General features: G+C 42.3%; 1 protein-coding gene across 7 annotated transcripts in view; it reads left to right on the top strand.

The window, feature by feature from the left end:
- LOC135485350 (thyroid receptor-interacting protein 11-like) overlaps positions 1-20,047 on the top strand; it is a 40,838-nt gene extending 20,791 nt beyond the window's left edge. For 4 of the 7 annotated variants that reach the window (XM_064767253.1, XM_064767259.1, XM_064767258.1 and 1 more), the window contains 21 exons: positions 930-1,057; positions 1,267-1,353; positions 1,514-1,679; positions 2,009-2,223; positions 2,440-2,698; positions 3,245-3,348; positions 4,145-4,279; positions 4,572-4,689; positions 4,880-5,032; positions 5,218-5,582; positions 5,883-5,951; positions 6,192-6,380; positions 6,614-6,695; positions 6,896-10,431; positions 10,605-10,890; positions 12,521-12,624; positions 12,898-12,997; positions 17,371-17,452; positions 17,748-17,862; positions 18,201-18,290; positions 18,483-20,047. In XM_064767253.1, coding sequence (XP_064623323.1) covers positions 930-1,057; positions 1,267-1,353; positions 1,514-1,679; positions 2,009-2,223; positions 2,440-2,698; positions 3,245-3,348; positions 4,145-4,279; positions 4,572-4,689; positions 4,880-5,032; positions 5,218-5,582; positions 5,883-5,951; positions 6,192-6,380; positions 6,614-6,695; positions 6,896-10,431; positions 10,605-10,890; positions 12,521-12,624; positions 12,898-12,997; positions 17,371-17,452; positions 17,748-17,862; positions 18,201-18,290; positions 18,483-18,839 — 6,740 coding nt within the window. In that variant the 3' untranslated portion in view covers positions 18,840-20,047. The remainder of the gene's footprint in view (positions 1-929; positions 1,058-1,266; positions 1,354-1,513; positions 1,680-2,008; positions 2,224-2,439; positions 2,699-3,244; positions 3,349-4,144; positions 4,280-4,571; positions 4,690-4,879; positions 5,033-5,217; positions 5,583-5,882; positions 5,952-6,191; positions 6,381-6,613; positions 6,696-6,895; positions 10,432-10,604; positions 10,891-12,520; positions 12,625-12,897; positions 12,998-17,370; positions 17,453-17,747; positions 17,863-18,200; positions 18,291-18,482) is intronic. The other 3 variants (XM_064767254.1, XM_064767255.1, XM_064767256.1) reach the window with 3 other exon arrangements.
- The last annotated feature ends 1,842 nt before the right edge of the window (positions 20,048-21,889 follow it).

Raw genomic sequence — 21,889 nt, 5'->3', positions numbered from 1 at the left:
GGTGTCTTTGGTTCCTTGTAAAAGCAATTTTCTCATGTTCAGAATTTGAAGTTTTCTACCTATCTATGCCCTTAATTAGATGTTACTATAATTTATTAGCAATGTCACCTTGTACATTTCACTTGGACTTGGCTTGAATATGCATCAGCTGCATGGGGAGCAGTGAGGGTCTGTATGGTCACAATGACATCAAAATGACAGAGTAGACTACCTTTAACTTCCTCCAGTATGGTTATAGACAGCATGCTGCATCATGTATGAATTGTGTACAATCGCACCATTATCCAGAATACGAGATATGAACAGTCATTTTTCTCGACCTGGGATTAATGTGGTGCTATTTTATCTCTCTACTGATGCATTTACGCTCACTGTATACAGCGTCAGTCATTTTTTATGACGGCTTTCGTCGCTGTAATATAATTACATAGATCGTTGTCGCTGTTTAGCGCATCGAGGCAGTACTTCTGGTTTGTCCTCGCAACCTTTAAAATACTGCAAAAATGCTTCATTTGATTTATTAATGGTGGGATTAATAGAGCGATGGTTTCTTGGTGTCGTAGCTTATGGGCATTATTTACATCCGGGGTGATGTGGTTAACGGAACTGAAGATGGCCGTCTTTGACGTTGAGGCAAAGCAAGTTGGCTAGATGTTTATCATCCCCTTTGCAGTGACGTTTAGCTATAAGCCTCTTTGACATTTTAGGGCTAAATCGGTTTCGCCCAAAAAAGATTCAGTTTGTCTCTGTCTTGTTGTTTTAGCTATGGACAATCAGCCATTTTGGGTCATTTTCATTTTCAGCGATATTCTTTTCTTTCAGTTTTCATACAGGCACCTTGAATGACCACCATCAAAACACATTTCTTGATCACAAGAGTGAAGTTTTCAGTCACTTTACTTTTCATGTGTCACTTTTGTGTTTTTCAGAAGTCGGCAGCGATGGCATGGACTTCAGTGATGTCATTGCCTCCCAGCATGAGATTAATCGCCTCTCACAGGAGGTGCAGCGTCTGCAGGCTGAGTGTAACCATTGGAAACAAGCTCATGGCCAGCAGGTAAGGTTGTATTTTGATGGTAACAATCACCCTAGAGAACCAGTACCTTATTTATTGAGGGTGTTACTCAGTTCAAGGCACAATTTTCTTCAAACTTCGACCATTCAAATTTCTAAACTCTACAGTTTGTCATCTCTAAAGGTGTCTGTTTCTGTAGTAGAAAGGCCTGATAGCTTGGTATATCAACATGTTTATTGCTTTTCTTTCAGTCGTCCAACACAGAGAAGCTGCACAGCATCAGCCTGGAGGACAGAAGTGACGTGAATGAGGTCCAACACCTTCAACAGCAAATTAAGGTAAAATATTTCATAATTAAGACATGTTAAGGTTTATTTGCCTTTTGCCTCTCCCAACAAATGCAGAATGTTTGATTTCAATTCAACAAGTCATATAAATAGTGTGAGGAAAACCTTTGGTAAGGGATAGATTTTGAAACCGAATTCCTATCAATTTCAGCAATTGCAACAGAATCTTATCGATGAGGAAGAGAACCACCAGAGGGAGTTGGCAGCGCTGCAGGATGTCCAGTCGCAGAAGATGGCCACAATGAAGAAGAAGCAAAGGAATGAAGTTCATGCTCTGGAGGACCGGATTCAGGAGTTGCAGTTACATCTAGAGCGGGGTAAGTTTTGGGAAGATGGTATTTGTTGACATTGCCTTGGATCTTGACCATGTCACAGTCAAGGCATCACTGGCGATTACCAAATCGCAGGTCACCACCGGTGCGAAAAGCCAAAGTGAATTTGGATGGATGGCGAGAGATACTATTGGAGTGGTACTCCGATTTCATTGAAAACTAAGCCAAATTATGAATTGCTGGAAAACCATTTACAACGGGGATGAAACTACCACTTTGCTTTTGGGAAAATGGCTGCTGGAAATGTTGTAGGAGCCTCTTGATCTCAGCTTGTCTGAATTAACTCTGATTGTCGCTTATATTGGATTTTTCAGAAGGCCAAGGTGACAGCTCTGAATCTGATCTAGCCAAAGTAGTGCAGCTCCAAGGCCAACTACGCAGTTCCCAGCAGCTTGTCGACGCGCTGAACGAGAAGGTGAAATCTCTAGAGAAGGAGGTGGAGAATTGTCAGGCAGACGTCGCCGAGAAGGCACGTAATATTCAAAGAATGGGGCGTCAGATGGAAAAGCTTCAGCAAGAAAAGAAAAAGGTAATAAGGAGGTTGGGGCTTGGATCTTGTATATGAGCCGATTCCTTGATCTGTGTGGGGGGGTCTGATGGGTGGAATACCAACTGTGGGAGGGCCATCGAAAGTGAAATAGGCCTTGAACATCATGGGGGTTAGATTTCTCTCACAGAATTAAATCAATGGAGACACCGGTACAAGTGATAATTAAGATTAACAAGGTTTGGTTTCAACTTTCAGCTCAACATTGAACGGGACGACCTCCTGGACAAAAACACCAAAGTGGAGAAGGACTTTGAAAATATGGTTCAGCAGGAAAAGCAGGTCAGGCAACAACTTGGGTTCTTGCAGGCCCAGGTAGTCGACCAGAAGCAACATGCCCAGGCAGCAGAGGAATTGCAGGTCTTGAGACAAGAGATGGTAGCAATGAAGAAGGAGAGAGATGAAATGGTTGAGGAAAATCAACGGGAGATGGCGGGCCTACGATCTGCTCTTGAAGGTTAGTAGTAACAAGAATGACTTTGAAAACAGCAGTGGCTCCCTATAGAATACCTTCTTGATGTTGTATAGAGGAACTCGTACCCAATAGGAGATACCGAATGTCTCGCAAGGAGTTTGAACCCATGAACATGGTCAGAAAGTCATGCCCTCTAGCTGCTCTGTGTGTTCAGCAAACGCACACTCACTTGCTGGGGCACCTGTGGCCATCGAAACTTTCCATGGGGCAAGTTAACGCCTCGCGGGCGGAGGTGGTTGTTATTAACAGGAATGGGAAATCCTATCAAAGTGGTGTTATAATCCAATTTGAACCCAAGTGAAAAAAATACTCCAGGGGCCTCCCCAGGGTGTTATCAGTTCCAAGGAGGTCACGTCGTGAAATCAGCAGGTGGGCATCGTCACTTAACCACATATTTTTCAACTAGCAACATCTTTGTTGATATGTCTCTGATCTTCTACATAATGCTATCGTCTGCTTGTGCTATATAATAATCATCAAGTGTTATGATTGTGAATTTAAGGAGTTGTTATTTTCTTCTGTTTACAGAATCGCAGAAAAGACTTGAAGAAGTACAGAAGGAAAGGGACCAGGTCTGGCACGATTTGATTGAAGCTAGAGTGCGGTTTCTGGCTGAATTGGATGCAAACCATGTATAGCAAAATCAGAACTTTTTGTTGTTTGACTTTTAGTCTGAGACAAACACATTGAGCCGATAATGAACTTTTTTTGTAGATAAGGAAAGCTTTTGGTAAACAGAGGTATGAGATGATGTCCTTGAAACCACACAATTTCAAATAGGCTTTGAGGCCAAACTGATTTTTGCCATGATTTCAAAATGGCCACCAAGTCCCCTAAAAACATACCATGCTCAAAATCAAAAATATCACTTTTCAATTTTAGACATCTGATCAATGTGTTTTCTAGAGGCACTGCTGGCTACACCATCTGGTTGCAGGATTAGTAAAGCCTCACGTACAGTAGTTGCTTTCAATGTTCTCTTCATTTTTTTCGAATTTTTGCTGTTGTCTAGGCAAGTCAGTACGCTTTACATGTTTGCATCAATCAGCTATAAGCTCACTCAGGCTTCTTCCTCTCACTCTTCATATGGCCAACGTTTCCTACCACAAAGATATCCACCTTTCTCCACCCCCCTTGCTTTCATTCAGGGCCTATTCAAGTGCTAATACCAAGCTGATGTGCTGCCGAAATAAAAGCAGGTCTCCCAGCTTCTTCAAAGACAAAACGTGTTCATCAACACGTCTTTTTTGCTTTCGCGCAACTGATCTAACCTTCAATTCTAGTAGTAAAATAGTGGCATTGGACGGCATAATTTGGCCGTCGAACTCTTTTTCGTTGCCTCCTATTAAAGTCAAGTTGTTTCAGTGAATGTGTGGGGATGATTCAAGATTATGTTTGTTATGTAAAATTACATTTCTTCAATTGCAGGCTCAGACATGCGAGACGTTACAGGATATACACGAAGCCAAAGAGAGGCTAGAGATCGACCTGTTGCAGCGACAGACAGAGATTATCCATGAGAAGTCCGACATCATTGATGCGATGATACGGACTGATGATCAGGTGAGAAATGGCTGATGTTGGGAAAACATTTGGGTTAAAACCCCAGTATTGCAACAAGCAGCTTTGACATCATTGGACAACAGGAAGCCTCATGACATGAATGGAAAAGCCCCCCAGACTGACACTGCTGAGATGGAATGCTTTGATCGCTGGGAAAACCACGGTACCATCAGTTAGAAATACAGCTTGATCTTTTGGTAATATGTCTGCTCTACTTCAGTTGAATCCGTTACTTGTTTCATCGACTGGTTTCAGTTCATGACATACAACTTCTTCTTTACCATGTTTTCAGAAATATAAACAAGAGAGGGTGGTGTCCGCACTCACAGCAGACGTCAATGAAACTAGGGCGGCAGCTGATCAGATGATGCGTGACATTGGCAATGAGGAGCATCAAAGGCTCACTGCAGGTTAGTGGCAGCAGAATGTGTTTTTTGTAACAATGATGATTTCATTAAGATGTTCATAACATGTATATGGACAAAGCAAATATCAAACTTGAGTGCTACGCCTTTAAATTGGATTGGTGGGTCAGACCTGTAAAAAGGACGTATTCAGGAGTGCTGGACCTTTAAATCTCTGAAACGATTTGCTATTCAGATCTTGTGAATACTGTTGAGACTGAGAATATGGTGCTGAAGGAACGCGTTGTCCAACAAGAGGAGAAGATCCAGGCATTGGAGCAGTGTGTGCAGCGGGTCGCAGCCGAGAAGGAGGTCATGGAGAAAACTCTTCAGGCATCCACACAATCTGGTGAGAACGTTTATCAGGATATCAGTCTGGAGACTTTCAGCTTTGTTGCATAGGCTTGGACTGCATTGCTCATTGAATATCCTCTGAAAACCTTCTTGGTCAAAACGAGACAGTAAGAAGTTGTTATCTCTTGATTAATAGCAACTCAAATATAAAATTTGACAAAACTCTCATTCACTTTTCAGCTTCAAGTTCTCTCGGTGTGTCCCATCCATTCGTTGCTAACACCAGCACTCCAAAGCCAGCCAAAGTAGCATCCGATACCAGTGGTGCCACTCCATCCATTCACATGCCGCCCTCTATGAATGATTATGACAATGATTCAATATTCTCTGGTCATTCTGAACTCTCGATGCAAAACCGCCAGCTCGACACTCACGTGAAGACGCTAGAGGGGCAGATTGGTAATTACGAACGTGAGATTGAGACGTTTGAAATGATGAAATCTGATTGGCAGTTGGAGAAGGAGGCACTAGAAGATGTCCTGTTGCAGCTGCGGAAGAAATTAAGGCAGAAGGAAGATTCTTTGAATGTTGTTCAGGCCACAAAGGTACGTTTGGTAATATATTCAGCCTAACTCATTCAACCCTATACTTGAGCAACTGACATCCACAACATACTGTTTCCGAAATTATCAGGTGTGGCAGACGACATTCGCAACTCACACTAACATTTTCTCAAAACTTTGGTGTGGCAGATAACATGAACGACTCACACTTACTCTAAAGTTCTGCGGTGACAGATGACATTTTCTCAAAAACCCTGTCGTAACATGTATGTACATATATTAACAAGCCTCTAACTATCTCACAACTCTGGTAGCATATCTGTCTCACTCTCTGATTTAAAGGGCTTAGTGGAGTTGGAACGTTCCCAGAGGAAAGGAAAACGGCACCCACCTAAAATAAAGGAGGAACAGGTTTGTATTTAACTTACTAACTTATATTCTCAGCATCCTGAAATAGCATGTCACCAGAATTTTTGCCCCATGTGTATACTCTATCTATCTTGTTTTGTTTTCAAATTATGAGCTTGCAAAATGTGGCTCTCTGAGTATGAGGCATTCCGCAGATGAGTCAGTAAAATCTTTACGAAACATGTGCTTTAACCCTCCTTGCATGCTTCCTGTGCATCATGCCCTTGCATCTTATTTCTCCAGGGCTTGTTTGACGATGACATGGAGCGAGACTTGGACACACTGGCCGAAGACCTGGAGGAGGACAATTTCAGTGACCAGGGCACAGGCAACATTGCATCTGATATTGACAATCTTTACCACGAGGTCCAGTTACTAACCGATTCTAACGCTATGCTTGAAAATGAGAGAGATCTGCTCAGAGTTGAAAAGGTTAGCATGTGGCTGTGAATCGGGGGTGGGAGGGGGAGATTTATGACCAGTGGAAAGGTTGATCTGCATGGAGTGCATGAGAGCCTGTTTCTAGTATGAGAATGGCATGGTAATGATTTAGAATCTGCATCACTTCTTTGGATAAAAATCTAGTTGAAACACTGAACAAGATATTTCGAAAATATTTTGAAATTTTTTTGAAATTTTTCTAATTGGAACTGATTTATATTCAGGAGAAGCTGTTGTCTGAGATGAAGGAACTAAGGATGTCGAATGCTGAGTTGAAGACGCAGAGTTCAACGGTACCAGAATTAGGTATGTAATCAGAGCTTTTTTGTACGAGGAGCACTTTCTATGGACCCAGGTCTCCACTTTCAGAAGTTTTGTTGCCAAACTGACTGACAGAATACTTCGAAGATAAGTGGTTGATGAAGCACATCAAATCATAATCTGAAGGTGGATCGAAACAGACATGATTTCTATTATCGTTTAGTATTGAGGTCTCCTCATTTCAGCGACTAAATTATTAGAGGTGACCAAGCATGAAGTCTCGGCCCTTACTGACCAGCTACTCGAGAAGGACCAAGAACTGCTCAACATAAGTCTCGAGCGCGATGGCATGCTGTCAAGTCTCGACGAACTCGACCGCCAACATGAACAAGTGACGGAACAACTTCTAAAGACCCGCGACGACCTGATGAAGAATAATGACAATCTGTCCCACCAGCTGGCACTGCTTGAAGACCAGGTCGAGGACTACGAGAAAAAGTTGCACGAACTGAAAGTGGAACGTGACACGGTTTTGAGAAATCATAACGAAATGTTGCAGGAGCGGAACCAGTTGAAACGAGCCAATGAAGACTTAGGAGATGACTTAGAACTTATCATGAAAAAGCACAATGAAATTATGTCCGAGAAAAACGAATTGGTTTCACGGTTAGAAGGTGAAGTATCTGATCTGGTTGCAGAAAGTGATCGAACGGTGTTGGAAAATCGTCAGCTGAAGGCGGAGTTACATAAGAGCAGTGAGGAGAACGAGGTCGTGCGGAGTTTGAATGAACAGGTCCGACAGCAGACGGAGAATAGTAAACAGTTTGAAGACGAGGCAAGGCGACTTCGCGATGAGAAGGAATCACTGAGTAATGAGATAATGCACCTGCGTGATGCGGCCAAGGAAAGCGACCAGGCGCATGACGATCTACAGATGAAGAAAAATGATTTGGAAATCACGATGTCTGTTTTGGAAGAAGAGCTTGCTGATTTGAGGACGAAATGTGAAGCGTTAGAGATGCAGAACCATGAATTCATGCAGATTCATAGCGACATGACCACTCGAGAAAACATACAAAAGACGGGTGCCGAGTCCCTGAACAGTACTGCTATTGACTTCGATAAACAACTACAGGACCTGCGATTAGAACTCAACAGCAGTTATTTCAATAACAGCGAACATTTAGCCCGTATTGAAGATTTAGAAAGGAGCGTTGGAAGTCTTGAGGACCAGTTGTCTAATGTTAGCCAGGATCGTGATCGGTTTAGGTCAACTTTGGAAGACGTGGAAGCAAAATACCACAAAGACTTGCGCAACATTCAGGAGAAGAGCCAGCATAGTATAGATGACTTGATGACGACGGTGGACGCTTTGAGGAATGAGAAGGTTTCATTGGAGAAGGAGTTGAGCCAGTCGGAACAGAAGGTACAAGAGATGACCAAACGTTACGAAAGTTACATCCACGAGATGACAGAGTCCCGGCAGATGGACACGAGCTCTCTTCAAGTGGAGGTGGAAAGATTGATGAAAATCAGTCACGAGAAAGAGGCGAAGATTTTCAACTTGGAGATGAAGTGTGAGCAGTTGGATGGTGATTTGGAGGAGACCAAAGACATGTTGCAGTCGTCAATTGACGGGCAGACGCCTCTGAAGGGCCTCATCGCAGAGAGGGAGCATGAGTTAGCATCCCTCAAACAAGAGAATTCTAGTCTTATCTCCGACAATGAAGAAAAGTCAATCATGTTAGATGATCTGAGAGGACAGTTGCAATGTCTCAGGGAGGTTGATAATCTGCTGAAATCAACACGGGACGAAAACAAGAAACTCAGGGCAGATTTACTGGATCTCAGAGGGCAGCAGGACTCAGATAAATTGGATGCCAAGACTTTGGATGTCATCACAGATCTTGAGACGGAGATTTCTACGTTGAATCTGAAAATTGATCAGAAAGATGAAGAAATCGGCCGTCTGCATCGTCTGCTCACAGAGCATAAGAATGAGATGACAGAAACTGTTGATACGCAGCGTAAAACTGTCTCAGAATCGGCCAGTAAGATTCGCCAGTTACAAACTACTGTCTCAAACTTAGAAAACGACTTGTCAAACAGAGAAGCTGACATTGATTCCTTAAATAAACAATTGAGTGAAAAGACGCAGCTTCTCGAGCTCGAGAAACAGAAATGTGCCAACCTTCAGGTGAATTCTGGGACAAATGGGGTCGGGGATATGATAATGAGGGAAAATGTGTTGTTACTCGGTGCTGACAGCCCAGATGCTGTCGATGGGTATGATGGGTTTATACCGAATGGTGATATCAGGTCAGACCATGAGAAAGATTTGGAAGAGGAAAGGAAAGAAATGCGGCTTGTTTTGAAAGATAAAGATTCTGTGATCGAAGAACTTCAGATAAACAATGCATCATTGCTACGTCTGCTGGAAGACAAGGCCATGTCACATGGCAATAATGCATTGTTGGAAATCCACAAACTCCAGGAACAGGTCAAAGGTCAAAATGGGGAGAAGGAACAAATGATGTCAGTTTTGAGTGAGAAGTCACGAGAGTGTAGTAGTTTGAAAAGTGAGGTGCATCGCCTGATGAATGTTATATCGGCTGAGAAGGCAGCTTTGGAGAAACTTCAGCAAGATTGCAACAAGTTGAAAATCGCCCGGGATGATCCGAATGAAGACATGACCAAAACAGCGATCAAGACTTTGTCGCAGTTAGTGCGGGATCGCGAGATGGAGATCGAAGCCTTAAAACAGAAGAATGGTACTCTGCTTCAGGTCCTGCAAGCGGGGGGCTCCGGGGCCGGGGGGTCAGAGGTGCATGACCTTATCCAGGAGAAAGAGAACTTGACAAAACAGTTGGCAATTTATCAGAATGACCGGGAACAGATTATAAACGCCTTGAACCAGAAACATCAGGAGAGTTTACAATATCATGGCGAACTTCAACGATTGACAGATTTTGTCAACAAGGAGATGGAAAAACGTGAGAAAATTTCACAAGATTTTGAAAACTTGAAACAGCAGTACGAAGACAAGCAACAATCGCTCTTGAAAACTCAGAATGAACTTGTGAATTATAAACAGAAGTATGCCGAATTGGATGAGAGTTATCGTGATGTCGTTGGTAAGGAGGGTGTGAACATGATTGAGACCAAATATTACGATGAGAAATGTGCAGACGTGCTCGACCTGAGTGAAAAAATGAAGCAGCAAGATTCTGTGATAAGTCAAAAGGAGAGACAGATTAGTGAGTTGATTCAGAAGATTGAAAGTTTAGAGGACTTGGTAAAGGCAAAAGAAAGTGACTTAAATAACCTCAAAATGCAGTTAGAAAAGTTAAATTTTGAACTGAATGAATTACAAATTAAACTGAATGATTCTAAGTTAGAAATTTCAACAAGTCAAAAACGGACTTCCGATCAAGACTCAGAGAACTCTTTACTCCGCGAATCTACGAATAAATTGACTATGATTTTGCAAGAGAAAGATTTTGAGATAAACGCGCTGAAGGAAAAGGCACAGACGTTGACGAGGTTGATGCAGGAGAGGGGGACCGGCGGCAATAAGGAGGAGATGGAAAGGGTGCTGAGGGAGAGTGAAGCGACACAACACCAGGCGCAGTTGTTCCGGCAGGAGAGGGATCAGATGGTGCTGGCGATGAAGCAGCAGCAAGATGAGAATGTCGGCCTTCAGTCGCAGTATCAGGCGTTGTCTGACCGGGAGCAGAAGCTAACCCGAGAGTTGGATCGATTGCGGGAGCATCTTATACAGGTATGAAATGTATTTGATATTATCTGGTCTCCGAGGAAACATTCACCATTCATTGATATTCAATATCCTAATTAAAAACTCGAATTTTTTTGCAACTCCTAAAAAATGGAAGAAAGTTTTGGTTTCTGCTGTTCCCCTTGAAGCAGCTTGCAACTTTCAATTTGTGATTTCAGATTGAAGAAGGCTACACCCTAGAGGCGTTGGAGGCAGAATCCAGAGAAAAAGAGCTCCGGAATAGACTCGCCCTTGCAGAGGACAAGGCCGCATCATCGTCAAGTGCTGTTGAAAGCGTCAACCAGCAGGCGCACGTCCAGTTCGAGACACTGCAACAGCAGCTCCGAGGCGCCCTGGAGCAGAGGGATCAAGCGTTGTACCAGATTGGCGAGTACCAGAAGCAGACCAACCAGTATGCCATGTCGCTGCAGAATCTGCAGATGGTCTTGGAACAGTTTCAATATGGTGAGTGTCTTTTACAATATGTTCAAAGATATGATTAAGCATAAGAAAATCATCCTCTCATCGAGACCTTTCAAACAAGTGGTCATGTCTCCTTCATCTTGACCATTCCTGTGACTCTTTCTGTGTTTCAAACCTGGTAACAATCAGCCCTGCCGTGAACACCTCTGACATAGAGACTTGCCCAGTCCTGCCCAAACTTGACTGGAGTTTGACCTGGGGGTAGGAGACTAAGGTCGGTCTCGATCCTGTTTGTGCTGCCTAATCCCAGACCAAAGATAAGCACCAAGATATACAAGCCCCTTGAGGCACTCTGCCAAAGCTCAGATTTATTTTCTGCACCTCTAGATAAGTAGTGTTCTTTTCACCAAATGATTATGTCTTGGATTTGATCACATTTATAAAAGATGAGGATTTGTGCAACTGAATGCGGTTTGGTGTCTGTAGATTTGAAATGAGGATTGTTGTGTTGTGGCCTGAGGCGGGAAGTTTGGTTGCCAAGGACTGGTAGTGACCTCCGTAGTGAAGTATGGACACAGTAATTTCCTCAAACTGGGCCAAACCTGTGCTTTGTTGCTGGCTTCTCTAATCCTACCATTACATTTTGATCCATAGGAGAACTGTGCAGACATTTTGTTGCCCACATGAGATTTGCGTGCACAGTAATTTGTGGCATCAGATATGTGGTCACTATTTGTAGCTTCAGTACGCATCACTATTGCAGCCTAGCCTTATCAATGATCTTTGATGGTGAAGATACCTGATGAATCTGGACCATCCTCGACAATGGTTGCAGACTTGGTTGGGATGAAGGAAACCAATTGTTACTTCATAACATCTGCTCATGTGATCACTTTCGAGATATTAAACAGCACATCTGCACTACTAGTGTCTAAATCTGTTACACTTTAATGCAATTTGTTGATTAAATACTTCACTGGACTACGTGGCATCACTTCAACGCAAATAGTTCAGAAATATGAAGATATTTGTTTTTGACCAGGTGTGATCTAGGACGTAGAGTTGCGTTGTGGAGTTGAAAGAATTAAGCAGCCCGGTTCTCAATTTAGTTACATTTGTACTGATATGTACTTGTATGAATCTGACCTGCAAACATCAGAATTTCATTTTACGTGATGGACTGGATCTTTCGAAATCATGGCACTCAAACTGGAATACTTCATTGTTCTTGTGCTAACGATCTTTGCCTTTGTGACAATTGATGAACTGAGCTTTTCTACACTACGTGTTCTGAAGCGGGAGGATTTTCCAAGTTTGAGGCTGTTGAAATTAAAATTGGATCCTGTGGTACGCTCCAGCAATCACGACTTTGATTTTCGTTTTCTGCATTCTCAGGGACAGTTCTGTTCAGGTGATGTGTGCCCTCATCGGTCATAATCGATCCTGGTCAGCGAGTAACTGGTCTTGGTGACTGGTAACGGAGGGCCTGAATTCCTCCCTGAAGGTTGCTAGGTCTGGGTATCTTGTCAGGGTGTGCTTCAGAGTTCTCCTTATTGTTGCTGGGGCAGAGTTCACTCGCTCTCACCTGTTCCAAACTAATGATACAGATGTTTATATTATCATTATTTTCCTCACTCGTTCTTATGCCTTGATTTCTTTGTGCTATTTCCAGAAAAAGAGGCGCAACTTCAATCCGAAGCTGAGAAGTATAAACGTGAAGTCAGTGAACATCAGCAGAAGTATGCTAACTTGGAGAGACTAGCTGCCGATCTCGAGGTACATATAATAATCGTTTAGCAGTTTTGCTGTTTTCGTAAATAAAGTCGTCTGGCTGAATAATTTGAGTTGTCTGACTGTGGTTTTGATGCAAAATCTTTACATTTAGATTTACTCCGGGGGAGGGGGATCCTACCTCAAACCAAGGAATACCCTCTGAGAATGAGGTGCTGATTTGCCGAGATAAAAGTCTGGTGAACGCAAAATCCCAGCCAAGATGTTGTAAACTTGACCCTTGTATCAATTGTGTAACCATATATCTCTCTTCTTTAGAGCAAGTTGTCCGAGGCGAATGAAGGCCTTGAAGCGGCGTCCCGTCTGAGTGAACAGTTAGACCGGAAGGAGGAGATTATCCTTGCCTTAAAGGAAGAGGGTGAGTTGCATGCTTGGTATCAATGATGTTGTCTTGTGTGTGCTGCAGCTAGAAATAGAACGAGTGGCAGGCAATTTTAACCCCTTAGAGACTGAAAATGGATTATTTACACAAAAGCAACATGTAAATAACGAACCTAACAGTAAGTCCAAGGAACAGAAGATCATGTGGGATATGGTCACATGGTCCTTAGTTTCTAGCTCGTTTTTTGTGGCTCTCAGTGGCCTACCCTGAATGGTCAGTTTTTCGTGAGTCGAAATCCTTTATGAAAAGTTAGAGGTCAAAATTAAGGCTAGTCCATCTAGAGTAGGCAGCTATTCAGTGTTATCTCTTGCTACGCTTCGATTCTTCTGTAAGATGCTTGAGTGACTGCGGCTGTGTCGGTCTAATCTCAGCTGGTAATTCGGAGTGAGAGTAAACTCGCGGTTATCAGCCGAGGTTGGACGGATTCGGCCCACTAACAGCTAAGATTCTAACAGAGTTTGCTTGACTTAACATCGTAACGGCTAATTCTAACACAGGAGGAGGAGATGGAAGTTTCGTTAATAACACTGCTAACATTTCAAAGTTCAGTAACAGGAAGAAAAGGAGCACGGACAGATTTTTGAAAAATCCAAATTGTTTTTTGGACATTTGTTCGAATCAAATGAATTCAGCTGAGGAAAACCCTTATCTGCAGGCCCAGTTTTGGGGTTTTATAAGAAAAGTTATTTGGGGACATTCAAACAAAAAAATATTTGGGAGACTTTTGAAAAATGATGGGTGCCTCTAGGGCAGGGTATTTTGTTATGACTGGTGGAGAGAAGGCTCCCCAAAACCATATTTGTACTTCCATATGTGGCTAGCTCCCTGTAACTTGTGATATAGATTAAAGGTCACAACTTAGAGAAATCTCATTTCAATTTAATTCCTTTTAGTTTCGTAACCATTCCTTGAAATTCATTTGGATGTTCACCATACCAACCTTGACCCGGAATGTCTCCATGTTCAACGTTGTTCTTCCTCCAACCAATCGGATGCCTCAGACAGCGTAGATCGCCATCGATGCTTTTAGATATTCGCCATTAGAGTGTAGCGCCATCTACATGTAGCTGTAGAAAATGTCCGTGTGGCTTCGTGCATAGCTGACTGTTGGATGTTTATCTAATCTCAGCTGGTAATTTTGAGTTGTGTTGATCACTCAGAATTCTGGTTGGGATTTCATGAATGTCTATATTAACCCTTAAGCATGCTCTTAACACCAACTAGCGCTACGCTTGACCTGTTTGTTATTTTAACCATTTCATATGCACTAGAGTTCATTTTAACCTGTTTGATTTTTAACCAATCATATGCACTAGAGTTCTTTTTAACCTGTTTGGTTTTTACATTCATACATGTATGCACCCGAATTAGTTTGAACCTGTTTGTTTTTATGCACTTGAGAGTTAAATTTAACCTCTTTTTTAAACCCTTTTTAAGCATTTTGATAGGCTTTGTTCAAACCTGTTTGTTTTATGCACAAGAGTGTACCCTTGCCTAATCCGGTTATGCATCAGCAGACATGCTACAGTTGTGTCCATAAGTAAAATGGTTGCCACATGCAGCGCTACGATCAGCAATCTTCATCATCTTATTGTCCCTGACAATGATGTCTAGGCATCTGTCTCGACATTTGAAGCCCACATTTCCACACATAAGACAAGGGAGGAGATTGGTCACAATGCCAAACGGCACAATGTTAATCACAGATGTGTGCAGAGAATACACATTTTTATATAAAGTATTGGCCAGCTAAGCCTGAAACAGATTGATGATATCCAAACCAATGGAAACAGCTGTCCGCTGAAGTCCATTCACATTTCCTGAGTGTTTGATATATATGGACCTGGACGATAGGAGATAAGCCTATTGTACTGTCCTCACTGATAGAGAATATTGTCCTAGCAATAAATGTGTACGTGTGTGAAAAGTGTTTCAGATGTTTGTTTCTGGCTGCCTCCAACTTCTGTCTAAGATGAAGAAGTTTAATTGCAAAATGTGGTTTATATGTCCAAAGTTAGAAATTTATTGAGAATGCATATGGTGCCTGTCCAATATTGCAAACATGGACTTCTTCACATGGACAATGCCATGAAATGGCGAACTCTCAGTGGATACCTCCTAAATGGCATTTGTAACAAAACTATTCAATACCACTATTCACACCATCTTGCCCATGCCACTGTATTTCAAACTGTGGAATATACTAGGCCTATTGTGATGATAAATGAAATAGCCAGGCCAGCTACTGTGACCAATGTATAAATGCATTGGATGGATGCATGTTGATGGCCTGGAACAATGGAAATAGTCAACAAATACTAGGATTAGAACACTAGAATTACTGGAAAAGGCTGCACTTTCCAAGCCTGTCGTAGAGATGTAGAAAGACCAATAAACACAAACCACCTTTGTGTGTCCTTGATGAATGCAGTGTCCACGTGTATCGTTTGTGTATCAGACGCTGCCGATATAGAATAAGAATTTGGAAGGCTGAGAAACACAAAATCATCTTTGTGTGTCCTCGCTGAGTGCAGTGTCCACGTGTTTCATTTGCCTATCGGACACTTCACCCATATGTCGCAAGCTGTATGGTCCCAGCTGAAGATCTCACGCCAGATATGTCTATCGAACATTGTTATAGCAAAATATTTCACGGCTGCGGAGACTATGGACTGTCTAGGATCAGAGAGTGTCCTGTGGTTATCTGCATTTTTGCAAGGGGAAAATGGAAGCAAAGGGCTAGAACGTGATGAGTAGAGTTTTACCTTGCGTAGCTTTCCAACATTTCAAGATAGGACTGACGCAAGGGATATTTGGGCCAAAATTCCTTTTTGGTGTCAAATGTTGCACAGGTGGCATGTAGATTTATGCCTTGATGAGGGTGGAATTCTAACAGGCTTCCTTGCATGGACAATAATGGAAGTAGGGGTGACTTGAGAGCTTCACTCACTCACATTTTCAAAAGGTATTTGCATTCTTGTTTTGATATTCTATCAATGAGGAACCTTCATCATGGATCCTATCCACGGAGGTGCTGTTATATTGTCACGCATGTCTGAGGCAAACCACTTGCAAAAGTCTTTGGCATTGACATCTAAAAGTTCATATACCACAGCACTGCCTTGGAGTAGGATAGGAATGCTGGTTGCTCATAGATAACTCTTTAGAAATTAGTGCCTCAATAGGCAGGGATACTTTTATCTTAAGTTTGTTCTTTGGTGATAATGTGACTTTGGCACAGCAATAAATTTACAGGCCTAGGCAGAATATAGGTTACATGCAGTACTTTTTTCATTACCCCAAGGAAAAGGTCCTTTCATTGGAGGAAATGTAGCTGTACGAATTACAACTTCAAAGGATTGAAAGAGGAATCTGGAGACGTCTTTGCTGGACTTTATTTGGAATCTTCCGGACTGGATCAATACAGCTTCTGAGATTCAGATGTCAGGCTCTTCACCTATGCCTATTCCTTTGAAGAATACCCATTCCTGGAGAACTTCTAAGTTTTGAGTATTACATCAGGTACTGAGTCAGAGAGTTCAGTACCTTCTGTGATATTCATAATTTGGAAGTGAGAGGCACCAGGAATGTCTGCTGTCGAAGTTTGAATCGACAACGTTGGAAAAAGGATTATCTGTATGTCAATGGCGTGAGGGTATTTTAGGACGAAGTGGGTGGGGAAGCTGCCGACGGCTTAAAAAGGAAGGAGCTTGGTGGAAGTTTGGTACACCATAGTGATGTGGATGCCAACCAATCGTAAAAGGATGGAGAACAACAATGTTTAGTAGGAAATATGGCTGTAAACTTGGAAAACCTTCAGCTGCATGGAATTACAGGGAAGATCTTGGAAGGATTGACTCGGTTGAATGGAAGCAAGAATGTAGGCCCATTTTAACGTAGCTAGCGGTATTTCAGCTATCAGCCAGATGTATTGCTTTGGATGAGTTATCTCCTATAAGTTTTGAAGATGGATAGTGCGTAAAAACAAATCAAATTTTGATAAGGGTGTTTGTAGTTTCATGTTGACAAAGTTTTTGGTGTGTTTTTTTCTCACCAAAATGTGTTGTGTTACATGTACATGCCCTCTTTGGAAAATGATAGGTAAGGTCAAAATGTGCATTAAAAGTGTGTCGAAAGGTTTAATTCACTGATCAGTGAAAGTGAGGAAATTCCTGGGTCTTAAGCCAAGAAATATCTTTCCTTGTTGAAATTTCTCGACATTAGCATACCAGTATCAACATTTTCAGGTAGATTTGACAACTCTTGATTTGTTGAAGGGTCTGAAATTGTGTGACGTCAAACACAGAATAGTAAGTGCATGTTTTTGATGTCTTGTCTTGTCTCTTCAGTCCATTTGAGAGAAGAAACGGCAAAGAAAGCTGAAAAAGAAATTGAATTGCTCACATCTAGCTCACAAGAAAAGGTTGACAAGTAAGTCCTCTCAATGCCTGGTTCATTTACGTGATCTATGGCCGTTTGTTTCTTAAGTCGTGCACCTTGCTCTGTTAACAATTGAAAAGTGAATCATATTCACCTGTTTCCATATCTGATAATGAGTGCCAAAATTTACCTGGTTTTCAAAAGACTTGCCCCATAAGTCAGCCATTTTGTTTCCCCACAACAAAGCTTCGCCACTGGGGGGTGCTGATCTTAGGCAAGGTTACTTCCCCAGGGACTACATTCACTTTCAAACCATACAACTAATCCTCTGCTTCTTTTCATCCAGGTTGATAGTGAAGAATCTGTTTCTTGGTTATTTCTCGGCGCCCAAAAATAAGCAGACAGAGGTGATCAAACTGATTGGAGGGGTGCTCAACTTCAACAAAGAAGAGATGGCCAAGGTAGGTCACTGATCCATGATCGTCTGTCAACCTGTTGTGGACTCTGTCCTAACTATTCAGCCAGTCAAACTCACTGGACCAGTATGGCTCCTTGCTGAAAACCAAAGTGATATGCACTGCCACTGACATGACTACAGCATATATGTAAAAAGTATTTAAATACTTCGTAATTTTTGAAAATCGGACATGAGACAATGGTAAGAAAGACGTTCATTTATAGTCCAAATGATGTCTGAGTGGCAAAGATGTAAGATCAGTTTAGTAAGATTAGTATCTCATTCACAGTCAGACCTCTTCCATGTTCTTTTAATATAATTTCTGTGATGATTTCTTTCCAGGCCGGTATTGATGGCTCAGGAGGCTGGTTGACAGGCTGGCTACGACGGACCCCCCAACATTCCACCCCTACGCATCAAACACCAGACAAGGTAAAACTTTGAAATCTGCTTTTGTATTTGACTGTATTAACAGTACACCCAGGCTTAAAAGAAGCAAAGTAAAGTATTGTGTCGTCTTGGAATACCTAAAATGCTCCGTTTTCAGTAAACATGATAAAGTTCCAAAACGAGAAAAAAACCAAAATGGACTTTCAACAATATTTTACTATCTTCTCTTTTCAGTCCTTCTCTCAGTTATTTGTCAAATTCCTCGAGAACGAGTCTACACCAAAACAAAAGATGACGCTACCAGCCGAAGAAATGGCCATGGAACAACAAGGCAAGCATCCACATCACCAACGTCCAGCTTTCAATCCATTCTCCGCCCAACGCCACGCGACCATGCCATTACAACTCGGAGATATGCCAAATAAGGAGTCTCACATCCTGATGAATCCATCTTCGCCGGTTCTCCCGATGTTTCCGCCGTTAGTTACTTCGGAGACGCCACCTATATCAGCATCTGGTCATAGTAGTGCCACGAACTCTGGGCGGTCTACACCGTCGGGGAATATTCTACGGGATGTATTGAATAGATAATAACAAGTGTACCTAGTCTTAAATCGTTGAATAATAGTCCTGGGAAGCATCCTACTTTTAGAAAATACAGTACCTTATCTGATTGTGGTGCAGGAATTAGTCATGTGTTCTGCAAATATTGCTATGCAGATAAATAAATGAATAAATTCTCGTACAAATCTGCTTCTATCTGAAGAAAACCTTCAGCGCACTATTTTGCACTTGCTTGTGTTAAATATCACACATTGATGACCGTGAACATCTTGCAGATTTCATTGCATGGAACACATCGCTATTGTACTTCACTTTCTCGTGCCATATGTTGTAATCCCAAAACGTTCCTCTGCCTTTCGATATGAATCGCCCATTTTGCAAGTAGACTCAACCCCTTTGAAATGATTTGGCTGTGACTTCATATTAAAATCATATTCATGCAGTCCTCTGCAGAGGGTCAAATTCACAGGAAAATATGGTTTCTCTAACTAAATTTAATTCTCTTTGTAATATTGGAGTTTGTGGTATTTTTCAAAATTTCTCCTGATATTAATGGTGCATGTTCAGTGCATATCTGTTTCTTTGTTTATTGATTTGTGTTGCATGTAGATCTATTAGCACAAGCCTGGTATTGTACTACCTGAAGATTTGAAGATTACGATTCCAAATCACTCTAAATCAACTTTTGATGATTTAAAAAAATTGAGATTTATGGGTTATTTTGTGTAGTTCATCTTCTATGATAATCTAAACTTTAATATAAGTGATATAAGTATTGTTAGAAAATATATTGAATCACCCTTAAAACTTATTATAAAAATGGAAAAATTCAGGAATGCCTGGATGCAAACAATACATATAGTATAGTGTATTTGTACATTTCAACATGTACTGGAAGTGATAACAATGTCGATTGGGCATACAAATTGTCTTTGGGACCAACTTGGAACTTTTCTGGCCACACAGGTTGAGAGGGAAATGAATTTTAGATTATCTAAATGGCATTTTTGAATGGTGTTTCGAATCTTGATGAGCGTTGTGGTTCTCTTCCAATGGTAGGTTGGGCTGGTTGAAATGTCACAGCCCAGCAGACTATAGGAAGACAACCAAAACACTCATCAATAGTATTGTATAAACATGTAGATATGTATCTTCGGTAACTCGTTGTAAGTTATAAACTCAATGCATCTAATTGATGAATAAAGGTATGTACAATAAATAATACTATTTTAAAATTTTGGGTGTTTGTGAATCTTTTGTAAAATGGATCCATGCCAATGAATTCATACAGCGGAAACACTGCACGCAACTGGTCAGAAGTGCTTAGGTTGACGGTTACGCCGCGATTGCTACCAGTCCACAGGCTGTGAAAGACAGCGGACTAAACCTCCTGCTACACCAGTCCACAGACTGAAAGACAGATATGTATCTTCGGTAACTCGTTGTAAGTTATAAACTCAATGCATCTAATTGATGAATAAAGGTATGTACAATAAATAATACTATTTTAAAATTTTGGGTGTTTGTGAATCTTTTGTAAAATGAATCCATGCCAATGAATTCATACAGCGGAAAAACTGCACGCAACTGGTCAGAAATCCTTAGGTTGACGGTTACGCCGCGATTGCTACCAGTCCACAGGCTGTGAAAGACAGCGGACTAAACCTCCTGCTACACCAGTCCACAGACTGAAAGACAGGAGAAAAAACCTCCTAATACACCAGTCCACAGGCTGTGAAAGACAGGAGACTAAATCTCCTGCTACACCAGTCCACAGGCTGTGGAAGACCGGAGACAAAACCTCCCGCTACACCAGTCCACAGGCTGTGAAAGACAGGGGACTAAACCTCCTAATACACCAATCTGCTGGCTGTGAAAGATTGGACTAAACCTCCTGCTACACCAGTCCACGGTCCATGAAAGACAGGAGACAAAACCTCCTGCTACACCAATCCACAGGCTGTGAAAGACAGGAGACAAAACCTCCTGCTACACCAATCCACAGGCTGTGAAAGACAGGAGACAAAACCTCCTGCTACACCAGTCCACAGGCTGTGAAAGACAGGAGACAAAACCTCCTGCTACACCAGTCCACAGGCTATGAAAGACAGGAGACAAAACCTCCTGCTTCACCAATCCACAGGCTGTGAAAGACAGGGGACTAAACCTCCTGCTACACCAATCCACAGGCTGTGAAAGACAGGAGACAAAACCTCCTGCTACACCAGTCCACAGGCTGTGAAAGACAGGGGACAAAACCTCCTGCTTCACCAATCCACAGGCTGTGAAAGACAGGGGACTAAACCTCCTCCCACACCAATCCACAGACTGTGAAAGATAGGGGATTAAACCTCCTGCTACACCAGTCCACATGCTGTGAAAGACAGGAGACAAAACCTCTTGCTCGGGCTACCAGCCACGGGTTGTGAGTGACAAGGGAATAAGTTGTGAACGTCGACAGGGGCCGAATACAATTGTACACTAATAAACCCCGGCCTTTCACAACCGCTGGAATAGTCTCTTGTCTTTCACAACAAGCGGCTGGTGTAGCAGGAGGAATATCCCCTGTCTTTCACAGCTTGGTGCCCTGTCTCGCAGCCTTTGACTGCTGAAGGTATAAAGCCCAGTCTTTCACAACCGATGGCATAGTCCTGCCCTGAAAACAGAGTCCATTTGTCCTTGTCAGATAAAAACCTACGGTCTCTTCGGACGCTCTGACAGCTTGTCCTTGTTGGAGGACAGCCCACCATCACTTGTGACGCCCTGACTAGGGAGTTTTTAATCTAGTAGGCCTATAGCTTGTCAGTAGGCAGACCCGACCTGTTCTGGTTGTGACCACCTCATTAATCTCACCATAGCAAGACGGTGCCCCTGCTAGGGATGATTTGATCTGGTTGTGACCACTTCATCTCTCCCACACTATGTCTGCAACTTGGTGGGTCAGCCAGGCTCGATTTGGTCTGGTTGTGACTGTCTCATCTCTCTCACTGTGTTGACAAAGTGATGGGACAGCCAGGCGCGATTCGGTTTGGTTGTGACTGTCTCATCTCTCTCTGTGCCTTGAAGAGTGCGAGACA

The sequence above is a fragment of the Lineus longissimus genome, chromosome 3 (genome assembly GCF_910592395.1).
Source record: "Lineus longissimus chromosome 3, tnLinLong1.2, whole genome shotgun sequence".
In the NCBI taxonomy this organism is placed as follows: Eukaryota; Metazoa; Nemertea; class Pilidiophora; order Heteronemertea; family Lineidae; genus Lineus; species Lineus longissimus.
The sequence above is the reverse complement of the archived record's forward strand: the minus strand, read 5'-3'. Positions and strand labels throughout refer to the sequence as shown.